At 44.2% G+C, this 16,298-nt stretch overlaps 1 protein-coding gene across 1 annotated transcript in view; it reads right to left on the reverse strand.

Annotated features, from left to right (window-relative positions):
* Positions 1-487: 487 nt before the first annotated feature.
* The window catches only part of LOC119399657 (uncharacterized), a 56,321-nt gene continuing 40,510 nt past the window's right edge, over positions 488-16,298 (reverse strand). The window contains exons 21-28 of the mRNA XM_037666472.2: positions 13,011-13,141; positions 11,414-11,498; positions 10,219-10,291; positions 8,949-9,057; positions 8,140-8,231; positions 7,904-8,044; positions 4,104-4,266; positions 488-706 (exon numbers count right to left, since the gene is read on the reverse strand). Of these exons, the coding sequence (XP_037522400.2) occupies positions 629-706; positions 4,104-4,266; positions 7,904-8,044; positions 8,140-8,231; positions 8,949-9,057; positions 10,219-10,291; positions 11,414-11,498; positions 13,011-13,141 (872 nt within the window). The 3' untranslated portion in view covers positions 488-628. The remainder of the gene's footprint in view (positions 707-4,103; positions 4,267-7,903; positions 8,045-8,139; positions 8,232-8,948; positions 9,058-10,218; positions 10,292-11,413; positions 11,499-13,010; positions 13,142-16,298) is intronic.

The raw sequence follows: 16,298 nt of genomic DNA on the forward strand, positions 1-16,298 counted from the left end.
TAACAGAAATAGAAGTTCAACTAAGCCCCCAAGCCAATACTCGTCGTCAGAAAAGCTCGCCTTGTCTCGTGCCTTGACTTGAGTGTTGCGTCGACCAATTTCGACTGTTACAGCTTATTGCTTCGCCACTTGATGGCGCAAAGCAACACTCGAAGACAAACCTGTTGACGTTCAGGTGCAGTCCACGTTTCAGGCGTTCCACACGGTGAACTAATGCTGTAGGATACAGCCTCAAATGTAGCGTACGCAGCGCGCTGCTCGTTGCGCACGTACAGCCTTGCGCACGCTAAACTAAAATTGTCTATAATCATCGCTGCATGGTTCAAAGACCACATTGCCCACGTGGCGTCGCTGCGAATTTTGTGCAGTGCTTATTAGTTGAAAACGTACCAAACGGCTTTCGTGTAAATCAAGTATATTTAGCCACTTCACATTGAATTTGCTTCTTTTTTTTTCTGCAGCATACCTTTATTCAGACTATTGCATATGTATCCTGTGCATTACAATGACGTCATTGCTCAGCGTGATAAGCATGAAACCTAGCTATGAGGACGGCATTTATGCGTCCTTCCAACAAAAGTTCTAGGTTTCTCAGGCAGATGGTGTAGACGTTTTAGACCTTGCCGCATCAAAGTCGATGGAACACAATGTAGGGGCCGTCGCCGGGCGATGAGACCATGGCGTGGTAGTCCATAACCATACGACCCTGAAGAAAAAAAGCAAGGGCACCGTCAAAGTGGCAATGTGGGTCAGTTGGTTAGGGCTAACGAAAAATGCTTAGAAATAGACCAGGAGGAGAACGAAACGGGGGTGCAGGACACACAATGCACGTCGTGTTTGCCGCAGACATTTTCCTTTGTCCAATGCAGTTACTGTGCGCAAGAAAATAAACATGGGCCCCACAAAAGAATCCGTACAAGCGAACAGGTGCGTCCTCTATACGTACTGGATCTTTATAAAGATGTGTCTTTATGAAAACTATGTGCTTACCAATACAATCAATTTAGAAACCCTGGAAACAAAGCAATTTGTAAACACAGAGTGCGTCTCACGATGTGCGAGCTCTTTGGTGTCTCTACATCAGGAAAAATCTTAACGGTAAGGGGGCTAGCAAAGAAGTATGCGAAATGAACAAGCGGCGAAGGCCGTGCTAGTTGGTACATATTGCCACACATGCCCATTCATTTTTGTAACCGGGCTTCACCCACAAAACCTGTTACCACAGTGCGGAGCAGGCCGCGCCGCAGTGTTCGGGAAACTTCTCGATTATATTAGACTATTTTGATAAGAGTGGCTCATTACGCGAGTAGTCGAGTTTGTTCTAGTGCTAACGTGAGCACCAGAGATAACCCTGTAATGTTCGTGATTAATGAGAAATAACAGACAATAACGCCAAGGAAAGTATAGGGGGTGTTATCTGTAGTATTTAGAACATAAATGTGAAGAAAGTAAAGTGGACGAAAAGATGACTTGCCGCCGGCAGGGACCGAACCTGCGACCTTCGAATAACGCGTCCGATGCTCTACCACTGAGCTACGGCGGCGGTCATCCTCCCGTCCACTTTTTGGGGTATATATGTTGATTTAAACGTAGGAGTGTTAGTCAGCGCCAATCGCAGCCATGGCGGCGAGTGTAGAACACTCTTTTTTGCCTGGTGGCGTCACGTAGCACGTGATCTTTTTACGAGCTGGCAGCTGACCAATAATCCCTCGCATACTACCTGAAGGCATTAAGTCTGCCAGGACGAGACCCTCGCTATGAATGAAGGAAGGGAGATGATTTTCTAAGGGCTCGTTGACGATTATTAACGGTATTAACGGAGCTCGAACATAACGAGCCCTTAGAAAATCATCTCCCTTCCTTCATTCCTGTAATGTTCGATCACTCATGTATATAGGATGACGCATTCCGCCTACGATACGATTATTCGACGATCCACGACTGTACTAGCCGCTATCGTTACCTTCTGAGTGTCATTCTTTTTCTGGGCACAACTTCGCCAAATATAGCGTTTTGTCTGTGACCACCTGACTGCCGCCTTCTTCACCGTCACAACCATGTGACAATATCTTAAAGAAGAGATTCACGGCGCTCACACGTGACGTCTTGCGTCTCTTCCTCCCGTGTGAGCGCTGTTAATCTTTTCTTTAAAAAAGTATAATGGGGAAATCGTTTGCATCTAACGCAGTACTTGTGACTGAGATTGGTTAGCGGAATTCTCCTCTTTTCAGGCTTTACATTTTTACTTGAACTTCAGTAAAGTGTAAGCTTCTTCACATTGATTTGCACAAGGATGGCGAAGCGGGTGAATTGTCGAATTGTTCCGCATTGTCCTGTTGTCTACTGCACGCTGCCATCATACCGTTACTAATCGTCATTTTTTATGCTCTTGCACGCTAGGACGGACAGCCTGTTTCACACTTAGAGAACGCTCGGGACGCATTGCACTGCGCTCCGATTTTGCCCTTAAATGTGAAACAGCCTCTGCATGCACTTGTTTGGCGACACCATGTAACGGTGCCGAACCCATTGTGGCAGATCCAGTGTGCCACGGTGCTGTTATGTGGGAACACGTGCACCGGTAAGATGATGCTTATTCGGCCGCTGCGGAGGCATTTGCGATGTGTGTACACACGACCGTGCTCACTGATCGTTCATCCTTTATCGTTGTGGAAGACCACCGCTATTTTTCTCACGCGGATGTGTTATGTGTTTATTTACTGTCTCGGTATAGAAGAATGCGAAGTTAGTTTGTGTATATTTTTTGGTGTTAGATGATTGAAACAGGCACGGGCTGTGTTGGGATGTCACTCCGTTGATGATGACATCTTTCATACCTGCCACGTTAAGAGACATGTGTACATGAAACCCACATTCATTGCCTTTGTTATTAAGGAAGCACGTGTACATGCCTCGCGTTCAATTTGTATTCACTTTCTTGCAATCGAGATGGGTAACCTACACGGCATAGCATGCGGGAGACGAACTAGAGTCCATGGCTAAACAGGTACGGGAAAGGATCTTAGTAGCCCCTATTCCCAAAAACATGAGCCCACAATACCACAAAGGTCGTAGAAGCGCTCGAGCTCGCAAGTTGCAGCGGCAATTCGGGGGAAATCCTGACACGGTGTACACGGATGTCTCCTGATGCGGTACCAACAGGTACGCCCTCGCAGTCGTAGGAGCGGCCGCAAGTCAAGGGCTTCTGACGTGCGCCACTGCTCTAGCCGCGTCCGTGAATACAGCAGAAGCTCCAGCCATCGCGCTAGCTATTAAAACTAAAGATATCCTGGGACAATCATCGCTTATTCTTACCGATTTCAAGGTCGCATGTACACTGTTTCTCACCGGGAGACTACCACGCAACACCATTCGCCTATTAGGACCCGACCTAACGCAGGACCATGCCATCATCTGTTGCCCGGGCCACGCAGGACTCGATGGCAATGAGAGAGCGGACGGCGCAGCTCGTGCATTTATCAACCGAGCGGCCGACCTCTCCGACGAACACCCTTTCTTACCGCGAGACATCCTTGAACACCAACGGCTTGAGCGACGACAGTACAGTCCACCACACCCTGATCTATCCGGGCGGGACTCTTACGACTGACGCCGTATACAAACACATACATATCCTAACCTTTATTTGAAACATGCCATTCACCCCACAATGTACAGCGACAGCTGTCCGTGGTGCGGAGGCAGGCCCACTGTCGACCACATAACGTGGGATTGCCAAAATAGGCAACCCCGAAATTAACTCGCCGCAAACAGCTGGCAAAATTTCAGGAAGGGAGCAGTGGGAGACTGCTTGCCAGCGAGGATCGGGGCTAGCACTCCTCGACCAGGCGCGGCGGCCGCTCAAGCCAGTGGAGCCCTGGAATAGGGGCCCCACCCATCCGCTCCCTGGACCTCTTTTTTTTTCCTTCCTCAATAAACGTTTTGATATATATATTGCAATCCTATGCTAAGTTTTCTTGTATGTTCCCGTGTGGCTTTCGAGTGCAGCGTATTCCCCGCTCCTGCTCAGGGTCTATGCAGAGACAGGAGGTAATTATAATATAATAAAGAAGAATCGAAACATAGCCGCCAGGCTAGCTCACCTTCTGAGACTCTCCCAATGTTAGCTTGAACTTTTCGACCATCCTTGCGCCCGTGTATATAATTTCGAGCAGAGCTAGACGCTTTCCTATGCAGTTCCTTGGACCGTCACCGAATGGCTGGTACGCGATCGTTGGCCTCGCTGCAACGTTCTCCGGCAAAAACCTACAGCAGCAACCAAAACAGAAGCAAAACACTCGTTCACAATGCTGCATTACCCGCAAGTCAAGACGCTATACCCTATAACCTTCACCTGCGGCCCTTTGTCCATTTTTCAGTGGTTGTTACTATCACGTTAGAGAAGTGGAATTCATACGGACTTGATAACTAGCGCGATCATTAAGCTCTCCCAAGCTGGAAACTGGAAATCCTTGCCTGGGGCGGCACCCCAAAATTATGCGATGCTTTCACTTTCGCGTGATTTCACGAGATTATTGCTCTGGGCACACAATCACGCTCTGGGAGCGTGATTGTGTGCGAAGGACAACATTTCTGCAGCCCGCCGTCCTTGCGCCCCGCTGGCGCAGTGTCAGACCGGCGCGATCTGGATGCGGCCAAGCACGCCCGCCGCCAGCCCCGTGAAATCTCGGGAAAGTGATAGCTCAGCCGAAAGTGATGGTTTCAGATAAGGCCCCTGGTATTACTCGATGCGAACATAACTTCCTCCTCCGCGCCAGCATATGTATTGCATTTATTAATTTTTAAGTATGCGATAAGTATTGCTACGTGGCAACGGTGGACACTGCCATTTGTTGAACGTTTGCCGTAGAAGAAACTTTCGTGCCATTCAATGACAGTAAAATTTGAAGGGGAAATGCGGGAGCATAGCGACCTAATTCGGGCTGGTTTGTTGATCTTGTAAACAATAAAAGTTTTAAAACACCGATATAATTGACGGCGAAAAAGGGGAACAGGAACGTCTCTGTTTACATAACAAAATATCCTGGGTTCGTTGCCTCGGCGGCATTGCAAGTGCGCACGGTGCTCAAGTCCACAAAACCGCTGCAGTTTCTCAGATGCACCACATTGCATGGCCGCTTGTGACGGATTAAATGGCAAATGCTTGGGCATTATGTGCTCTTGCATAGAGTGGACTTTTCTTCTGCCATGCTTGTCATCTTTCACGCTCCTTTCCCATATTCTTAGTGGAGTTTAGCCATATCAGTTATGTCTCACCCTCCCACCAACTGTCACTGTACTCTTCTGTCGTGTTAAGCCATTAAGATGGCTCGAAAACACGATCTATGGAGAAGAGTCTTCATTCCGAATAAGTCTGTCAACAACTTTACGTTCAGTACTCAAACTGGCGATGACCGCGTGTATGCAATGAACCGGAACAAGTTCGTTGTTCACTGCACTGTGAACAAATAAAAAACTTGCACGAATCAAGAAATGCTCGTCTCGCTCAGTGAGTAGAATACTTTGGATGTTTTGGAGATGCGTGAAGATAAAGTCCACGGTGACACAAATACTTACACTGAAATCACAAATAGTTCTTGCTCTCTAAATAAACATATTTAGAGAGCAACGAAGCTACGGGAACAAAAAAAATAAGGCAGCTTAATGCTATTAGGGCCAAGTCTGAAGGAACGCAACTGGACCGCCTTCCTTGTTTCTATTTATTTTTATTTCCCTTTCTCTCTTTCTTTCTTTTTCTCTCTATTTTTTTATCTCTTTGTTCTATCTGTTTCTTCGTACCTCTTTCTCCCTGTATTTCTTTCACCGTCTTTTTATCTTTCTCTCTCTTTCTTCATTTTCTTACTCCCCATTTCTCTGATCCTTTCTATCCTTTTGTTTCTCTCCCTCTCTTTCTTTCTCTCTCTCTGTATTCGTTCTCTCGCCCATCCGAGTCATTACATCACACCCCGGAAAAATCGGCGCAGCGGGAGAGCACGCACCGGGCCAACATGTTCGGGGAGCGAAGCAGCAGATGAAGAAAAAAAACGAAGGGAGCGCGCGCCGGCCGAGTTATTGCGTTGCACGCGCTAGAAAGGTAGATGCCATTCATGATGATCATAGTTTTTTGCCAACGCGTAGCGGCATAACGAAAAGCATAACAGCTCCGCTGTAAAACGTTTGGAGGTATAAATTATGTTCCGTCTAAATTTCTCAAGTTTTAAGTTTAAATGACTTTGATGGCACTATTCCCGAGCGCTTTGCTCACATCCGTGGCCTATACCTGCGAGTCCAATGCGGATATTATCGTTAACCGCGACGTAGCGGCAGCGATACATTCGTACACTTCCATGCCATTTTGGCATATAACAAGTGAACGAGACTGTTTAATTCCGGGATTTTTATGATTTTATAACAACACCCATTCACTGGTGAATCTAAGGTGCAGTGCAAGGAACATAATGTCGCTAGGTGCTAGCGCCAGAAAAAAAAAATCGGCAGATCCCACGTACCATGGGAATCGATGTTATGCGAAGCGTACGGCGAGAAGGTGACTGTGGTGAAATGTTGCTTATCGTAATAGAAGACTACCTCGGCTTATGTGGCCCCTTGTGACTTATGTAAAGTCATGGTATTTGTTTGCGCGAGGGGAAACTGTCCTCTTACATGAGACGTTTTCTCTAGCCTATATCGTGGTTGCGGCGGTTCGCAGTATCCCACAGACACGCATTTCAATTGTATTGAGGGGTGTTCTTTAGGGATCTGTTTCGTCTATGCCTACCGTGGACGTCGGAAATTCAAGCCACAGTCGCACGAGGTTGCCGTGTTCGTCATACTCAATGTACGGCAAGGTACTCACGTTTCCATTAATTAGGCCGTCACTTACGTCGATGTTGGCCGTGATCATGTAGCGCTTGCCGATGCTCAGGCAAATTGAGGCCGGCAGGCCACCCATATCGCTTGCGTTCATCTTGACCACCTTGGCCAGGACATCCTTGTGTACCCGCTCATTCCTGTAGCCAGCTATGTTATCGCATGCGGTACGACATAAAACGTCGACCGCAGCGTCGAGAGAATGAGCGTTATAGCGGTCGACGTCCGCAATGCTGTAGTATAGCCGTATGCCGTCAGGGCACTTAGCGACGGCTTCTTCGCGTGTCACAAAGCGGCTCTCAATCAATTTGACGTCATCCTCAGTCAGTATGAGGCCACTAACCATCCTCGTAAGAAAAAAAAGAACGCTGCGCCATTCTGGCGGACCACGTGGACGAGCGGATGGTAGTCGAGCGTCTTCCAGGGGTGTTCTGCCGTTCAGCTTTCTCACTTGCCTTGCGTTTCAATGTGTATGTTCACTGTAAACGTGTTGATTGAGACTATGAATCGCGTGTGGCGCATACCCGCATAACATGAACTGTGGTGTGCGGGTATGTGCCACACGTGACTGAGGAAAAAGGCTTCATGACGTACGCTACAGGCATTTTGTGTTATTAATGTCATGACCGGTTAATCGTTTTCGTAATGCATTGATCCCCTGCTATGCCAATTTCGGTGTACTACAAGTTATGGAGACGGCCAGCAGAGTGCCCAGATGTAGGCGGCTAGATAGATAGATAGAGAAGTAGACAGAAACAGCCAAAGTGCCTGAGGTTTGCTAGCAAATGCTTCGCATTTAAAAAGATTGGAGACCTGGCCATGCCGGTTGAAGAAAAATGCTACACCGAAAGTACTCATGTTCGAGCAATGTAAAAGCATCAAAGCTTCTCAACTCTGAGTAGCCAGGCTATAGCAAAAAAATACTAATAATTCTCGCGTGTACCAGGTAGCTCATATGGTAGCAGTTTGTAGATTTAGGTTATCCTAACTTGGCTCCCACTCAGCTGCATGAATATAACCTTGAAGCACTTACCTATCCGGGTCAAACTTTTCCGGATCAGGCCAGATGCGGGGGTCCATGTGGATTTGAATTGTTGGCGACAAAATGCTGGTACCTGCCTTGAACTTGATGCCGTTATACTCAAAATCATTGATGGCGCTCCTGGTTGTGAAACTGGAAGATTCAGAACGAGAGAGGCCATGCAAGCATCGCAATTTTCGCGTGACCAATCTTACTACACTTGTATTGTGCAATATCGAGTGACTTACGTTACAACAGGAGGGAAGATACGAAGGGTCTCGTCCACAACCCTGGACAAGTATTTCAGGCCTTGCGTTACCGCCGTGTAATCTAGCTCGCCCTGCAAAGAACTTACTTCGATTATTATACTCAAATAATTAAACGTCTATCAGGGACCCAGTGTCTCGTTTATGACCAAAATTGCAGCAAAACGGATATTTTGACCTCATTTCTTATTTGACCATCTAATAAATAGAAATGACGTGATAAATTCTTGTTCAGTGGAATGCTGTTTACCCCAGTACAAAGGTTATGCGAACATACTGCTGGCAAATCGCGAAGTATTTATGTGAAGAAACAAATGGTGAAGTACGCAAAAGAATTGAATAAGAAGAGGTATATGAAATTTTGTTGCCATGGCATCAAGTGACGTAAAATGACGTCAAACTTATTTGGGCGCCTCTGGCCTTCCTTCTTTCCCTCTCATCTGCATCTCTTGCGCACTCTGTGTATGTTTTCTTCCTGTTCATCTTGGTGAATAAAGCTTCAGTTGTTAGCCAGCGCTTGTTTGTGTCTTTCTCCGGTGTTTTTCCCTTTTTTGCATCGTTCCGCCATGAACCATTACCAATTGGCCCCCCTTGCCCCGCTTCTGAAACAAAAAGGATCAGTTTTCCAATGACATAATACTGTATATCCTATGTGCACATTTAGTGGCCTCTAGGCATTTGAAGCTAGTACAAACGCTATTCTCGCTAAATATATCATGAGGTGTGGTATGACCTTCGCATTATGCGCTTTCATGGATAACCAGCGTATCTCGATAAGTACAAGTACTCACATAGCGTTCAATGACAGATTTCACTTCCTCTCGGACCTGTTCCTGGACGTCCTGGTGTTTGGCAAGAATGTAGGCGAGGTAACTTAGCCCCGTAGCCGTTGTCTCGAAGCTGAAATAAGCCGCAACATTTAAATGTGTCCAACAAAGTTGGACTCACTCACTTTGTAGAAGGAGATGTTAGCGCAGTCACGGAGAGTACGTACACGAGATATCTTTTATGGAAACAGGAATCGAAGAAACGCATCTTTGACTGCGCCACATTGAAGGCGATATAAACCATTAAACCATTGATAAACGTCCACTGATTCGGTAGTCTAACACTTGATGGCTTGCACCTTCGTGTCATTGGTTCCTTAAGCATTCAGGAGAAACATAAACGGTATCTCGTCCCAAATATGCATAAATAAAATTCATAATGATAAGCATGGGGAAGTCAATGCAGCAGAGACTCACTTCAGCTTGCATTCCTACAATTAAAAAATATCTTGCCACGTCAAATCATAATGTTAAAATACGTTGAACAGGTTAAATTTGGCGCAGTCTTCGAAGCGGTGTGTAGGCATCACGCTTGACGGTATTGATTTCACGAGAGAAGAGAAATGAATCGTGGCTGCATGCCACGAAATCGAGCTAATGTGACATCCGGCGTGACAACTGCACTTCCCAGTTAACCTTCGAATAATTTTGCAGCAAGAAAGAGCTAAACTCGATGTACAATTTCACGGAATGTAGTACTATTAAAACATGCAGCTTATGAACCTAAACTTACGCAGTAATGCGTGCCACCTACTGTCCATGTTGCATTAACTGAAATTCTGAACTTAACCAACCTTCTGACCGTTTCTATTCTCATTTCGCGATGAAGGTTATCGTATGCTGCCAAATTATCCTGCCTGTACCACTTTTTATGCTCTCCGAAACACTGCGTCAACTGAACGCTGCTCTACGCTGACAAGAGTGTCAAAGTACAAATCAGAATTGGTGTGGCGCATTGATGTGGCGCGTTCTGGTAGCTTTATGTAAACTTTTGTTTGCTGCAGTACGGTAGCCAATGCTGGTAGATTTATGAAGTTAGGATCTAGTTTTCCCAGTGAATGAGTAAACCTTCCTCACAGGTGAATGAGTAAAAGCTAGGAATGAGTAAACCTTTCTCACAGGTATGCGGCTATAATTTGGAGCTCACTGTGGTTTTGACGTCTGTTTGATCAGCTATCAACGAATAAGACAGAAAAATCATATTGTAGTTATTTCTTTTATTTTTTGTACTTACCCGGCAATGAATAGAATGGTGGTGTTGATGCCGACTTCTTCTGGGCTCATTCTTTTGTAAAGCTTGGCATCAGCTACGTGGAAGAAATAACGTCTGCAATATGTATGTCATGAAAACTGAGAAATGTTTGAGGAGCAGTTGCGTATTTATCAGAAACTTGTTTTCTGAAATGCGAAAGGGCAGATATCCAGAATGTGCTGGCACGTAACTTCTAAAGAAGGCTTTATTCTGCGACCTAATTGACCGTGTTGTGTTTTAATATTAGTTTGATACCATGAAAAAGCAAACAAACAATGCTTGCATTCGTAACACTCCGTCATTGAAGAATATCTAAAACTGCGCCGTTGTTCGGTCGCGATGAATCAAAAGATAAGAACACTGTTCTTGAAGGAACAGAAAAATGTTTTTTTTTTTTATGTTTCACAGGCCAAAAAATATTGAGTAAGAGGGTTTACGGTGAAATCACAAGCAAACTTGTAAGGAAGTGGGTTACAATGCAAGTGAATAATAACAACTTAGAAAAACAGATCACAATAAAATTAATAATGCGGCACGTTAGCGAAATTCAACAACACATACAACAGCAAATTACAGCTCGCTAAGGAAAAGAAAAAGCAACAGTTCGTAAAAATAAACAAAGCTTGAAAGTTACACGATAAAACAATTTTACGATGCTGTTGTAAGAAAATGCACCTCAAGTTTTTTTCTAAACATCTTAGGGTTACTATCACAGACGATATCATCAGGGTAGTCATTCTACGTGCAGATGGCTTGCAGAAGTGATGATGTGTTAACCGAAGCGCGTTTGTGTTACCAAAGATGCATGTGAAGCTGAGGTGATCATGTAACCTGCGTGACGTGCAAAAGGGGCTTCAAGCTGCAACAATGGTATTTTGTTACTGTAGACGTGCTTGTCAAACAGGCATTGCAAAGACATTTAACGGCGAACGGCTAATGGTCGCAGGGAATAACCGAGTTTAAGCTGAGTGCCGAAGTTTCTTGAAATGTGACAGGCGGCTCTGTTCTGAACTGCTTAATTAAAGCATGCTAACTTGATAATGACGGGAAGGGGACCAAACAGATGAGGCAGTGGGGGATATAGGTTTCGCAATCTAGTACACAGTGCGAAACCCAGAAAAACATTGTACTGTTCAAAACGATATACTAGAGAAATAACGAGAAGAAAGTAACTGACCATCGAGAAGTTGCGGAGATTCCGGTAGTTTCCCTTCTTCGCTTTCAACGTCAAGCATCGTCTGCAGCATGTCCGGCTTCCTTGCCTGAAAGGCAGAGGCAGAAATAATCGCAAGTCACATCCGCGGCTGAGATAGAAACTTAAGGCCAGTACGTCGCCACAATCGTTTTCAACGTATTGATAAGGTTCTGTCAATTTTTTCGGTTTCGCATATCAGTGACAGGCAATAAGACATAGAAACCGCCTCACATTCACTTTTAACTACAATATTTCATTAAAAAACAAATAAACACATTATTTTGGACGAGCAGTAAAGGTGCCATCTGTGGCTTCGAAAAAAACGCACCGATAAATCAAACTGCAAACTACATCAACACTCAGGTAACGCTTTCTAGAAAATAGTATAGTACACGTCGACGATTGGTACACTGGATGTGAAGTAAAAAGCTGATAAACTGGCATCAGGAGCGATGGGCAGAAGGGTTGCCTGGTTTAGCTACGTTTCGCCAATTTAGCTACTTTTTTAGGCTGGTGGTGGTAGAAAAAACATCTTGGCTACTTTGCTACTTGGCTATTTCTTGGCTACTTTCTTGTTCCCTCCATTTGCACCTATTATCAATATCTTGTGAGGTTGCAGCCGCAGGCGTTCTAGAATGCGGCCTCAAAACATGGCGACCAACACATGTCATGCTCCCTAAATTGAATTTGGCGCTCGCATTACGCAAACCAAAAGAGTTTTGGAAACGTGGCTGGGACTCCGGGTACTGTTGCATGGGGCGTCATTTTGCAGGCCACCTATTTCTTAACGAGACCTTAAACTGTAATTGCAAGGGAACAGTACAAACGAAAGCGCTCCGCATTCAAGACGCTCTGCAGTCATTGACATTGAAAATCGGGGGTCAAACAAACTCTCTGTGTGATTTCTTTGAATTAGGTACGAACTGCGACTCGAAAATATTAACCGCTCGGACTTCGTCATCACGCGAGCAATGATTGCAGAAGTGGCTCCATTTATTATTCAATCCCAGCAACTCTGATTTCGAGCACACTCATACATAACATTTGTTGTTCTTTTAAATTTAACGCAGTACGCATGAAGACTGTGTCATGTGGGCAACAGCGTAAAAATTTCATCGTCTTTCTCGAAATTATTGCTGAATTCATCAACTTATGCTTTAATCTCAACAATTATAATTTTCAAGGGTTCTTACTGTATTTATTTGCGTTTCCACCAAAACGCTCTTGCATTGAGTGATTTAAGTAAAAACATCGCAGTTGTTTTCACACACGCGTGGCTAATTTTGGCAACTTTTACTGCCCTTGGCTCAAGTTGGCTACTCTTTGGGTAGTTTTTCCAATTTCTTGACTATTTTTTGTCTTTTCCACCTCTCAAGCCTGATGAACAGACAGAAAAAGCCCTCTAGAACATGACTGCTTGAGGACTACAACAGCTGAGCACTACGGTAATATTAAGGCAATACCTTCGCGTGGACTTATTGATGAACTTTTGTGATGGTATACTTTTAAACGAATACAAATATAGCTGCCGATTTAATGTTTCGGTTGAGCGAGCATTCCGTGATACAAACTCATTCACCTCAGGATTCTTCATGCGAAGCTCAATGACCTTCGCTGTATGTTTGTTGAATACATCATAGCTGAATGTGCCAAACTTTTCGTTGAGCCAAAGGATTGGTGCTACGTATTTAGCCATCGTTGTCGTAGAATCTAGAAAGAACAAAAGAGAAAAACAAATGACCTAATACGTGACCGTAGCACGAAACTGCGCAATAGACCAGTGCCGGAATCTCGGAGGGAAAGGTTCGTAGTCGAAGAAAAAGAAAACGTCGTTGTGACGGGTTCAAACTAGTGACAACTGCTTTCTCTAGCGAGGTTGCCCTGACATCTAGAAGCTAATCAGGATGTTAGTAGGTTACAGGTTGATGACAGAATGAATTGAAATCTGGAAGCAAAGAATATCTAGAGGTCGATGCGGGAAATGTTCCCAGCACTGTACTGAATATAAATGTTTTTGAAACGCGGCGGACTATGAGAGATAAAGTGGATCGCTCTGATACCATTATAGGATCTCTAAAAATAAGCTACGCTGTCATAAGTGACTAAAGTTGAGCCTGTGTAGAAATCTATGATCCCGCGTTTAGGTGTTCTAATCGCTAAAGCAAAATAACACTTGTACTCATAGATACCTCAAAATTTAGCACCAGTACTTAAAAAACAAATGCCAAATTTAATTTGAGGAATATCAGCGAATCATACGTATGTGTGAGGCCTCTTAAAAAGTAGCGAATGCAATTGAAACCAATTTTTAAACTCATTATTTTCACGTGTTTGACGCAGACTATAACACTGTTGATTACTCGATATCTGCCACTGTGGGCATCTCCTTTTCTCAAATGTCAGAAAGCCGGCGTTTTAGACGACTTAGATGTTTTAATTGAACTAATGATGCCGTGGAAAATTACGAGAAAGGTTGAAATTTATAAAAGCAAGTTATGGCAGTCTTTTTGGCAGTATCTAGAGGCTCTAGTCTCAAGTTTTATTATTGCTCCCTTGTATCTATGCGTTATCGTTTCTTCATTTGAGGGCTTTGAGAAGGATTCTTTGGAGAACCAAAGACACTATCTATCTATCTATCTATCTATCTATCTATCTATCTATCTATCTATCTATCTATCTATCTATCTATCTATCTATCTATCTATCTATCTATCTATCTATCTATCTATCTATCTATCTATCTATCTATCTATCTATCTATCTATCTATCTATCTATCTATCTATCTATCTATCTATCTATCTATCTATCTATCTATCTATCTATCTATCTATCTATCTATCTATCTATCTATCTATCTATCTATCTATCTATCTATCTATCTATCTATCTATCTATCTATCTATCTATCTATCTATCTATCTGCATCTGTATATCTTTATGCGTTTTTACAGCGGTGCTGTTATGCTTTGCGTTATGCGGTTACGCGTTCGCAGAAACTGTCATCACGAATGGTCTCTACCTTTATAAAGCGTGCAGCGCAATAACTCGGCTGGCGCGCGCTCTTTTCGTCCTCCTCTTCATCCTCTGCTTCGCTCCCCGAATATGTGCGCCCGGCGCGCGCTTTTCCGCTGCTACGATTTGTCCGGCTTGGGATGCAATCACTCAGATGGGCGAGAGAACGAGTACAGAGAGAGAGAGAGAGAGAGAAACAGAGAAGGAGAGACACAAACAGAAACGTAGAAAGGAAGAGAAAGAAAGAAATAGAGAGAAAGTAAGGGAAGAAAGAGAAAAAGATAGAGAGACGAGCAAGAAATACACAGAGACAGAAAGAAATAGAAAGAAACAGACATGAAAAGAGATAGAAAAACGGGGAGCAAGACAGAATGAGAAAGAAAGAGAGAGAAAGATATAGAGAGATAGAGAAAGATGCAGAAAGAAATAGCAAGTGAGACATTGAGAGAGAGAGAGAGAAAGAGAAAGAGAAAAAAGATAGAAAGAGCGAGGAAGAGATAGAAAGAAACAGACAGAAAGTGAAAGAAAGAAATAGAAAGAAACAGAGATAGTAAAGGGTTAAAAACAGATAGACAGAAAGAAAGGAAGGAAGAAAGAAAGACAGAAAGAAATAGATAAATTAGGAGAAACAAGGAAGGCCACCCAGTTACGTTGTTCCTTCAGGCTTGGTACCACTAGCTCGAAGCTACCTGATTTTCTTTCAGTAAACTTCATTTGCTAATAACGCATCATCCTGTGTTCTTCCCCCGCCGTGACAGCTTAGCACGTATGGTGTCGCTCTGCTGAGCTCGAGGGGGCGGGTTCCATTTCCCGCCACGAGGGCCGCATTTCGATACGCGTGAAATGCAGAGCACTCTTGTGCACCTAGATTTAGGTGCACGTTAAAGAACCCCAGACGGTCAAAATTCAGTCCGGAGTCCCCCGCAACGGCGTGCCTCGTAATCATGTGGCGCTTTTGGCACGTAAAACCCGGGCAATGATTATTACTGTCTTCTTCGTTCCTCCTTGTTCTTGTTTCGCGCCAAGTTTTATGATGCACGTTTACCAACTCGTCCAGCTGTGCTTGTTTGGTGAGGCAGCCCACATCTCAAAACTATCGCAAGCATTTGTCAATGAAGCTTCAGTGAGTGTGCATGAAAAAGAAATATCCTGTCTAGGATGATCACGAAGCACGTTCTATATGCGTGTTGAGGTGGTGTTGCGTGTAAAGGTCTGCTTAACTTTCGCGCATACGTTGTACGGATTCTTTCTTTGTTCATACTTGTGTTTTCGTTTTGTGATTAAATTCTCAGGTGAGAGTTCACTCCTGTCCTTGTCCTTACCTTTCTGTGTGCCTACGTCTCTGTGTTTCCTGTTTTAAGGATGAATTCATACCAACTGTCCCAACTTACGACACTGCACGCAAGCATGAGCCAGTGTACGCGCATCTCTCCCCGATGTAACAGAGAGCTAAGCTACAGGCGTCGAAGAGTATTGGAAGTGCCCGGTAAGCCCATGTTGCGCCCACAACTACTCAGTATACACTGTGAAATAGATATACCTTGTAAGACTTTACGGAATTCCATGAGTTGCGCCGCATCCTGCTACTTGCTGACTGTTTTGCATAACATCGATTACGAAAGTCGGTCGGATTTGCCATAAATTCACTGATAGAGTAATCCTCGCAGCCTCTCTCACAACATTACCATGTTATTTTTCGAACTTGTTTAAGTTTGATATATGTTTTTAACGCGAAAGTGTTCTATGCCGGGGTCCACCAAGACTTCACTGACGTATTTCCGTCACGGATATGACGTTGTAAAATTCACACTAACAGATGACAAAAAATAGAAGAAAAAGTTCCGTCACTGGGA

The sequence above is a fragment of the Rhipicephalus sanguineus genome, chromosome 7 (assembly GCF_013339695.2).
Source record: "Rhipicephalus sanguineus isolate Rsan-2018 chromosome 7, BIME_Rsan_1.4, whole genome shotgun sequence".
In the NCBI taxonomy this organism is placed as follows: domain Eukaryota; kingdom Metazoa; phylum Arthropoda; class Arachnida; order Ixodida; family Ixodidae; genus Rhipicephalus; species Rhipicephalus sanguineus.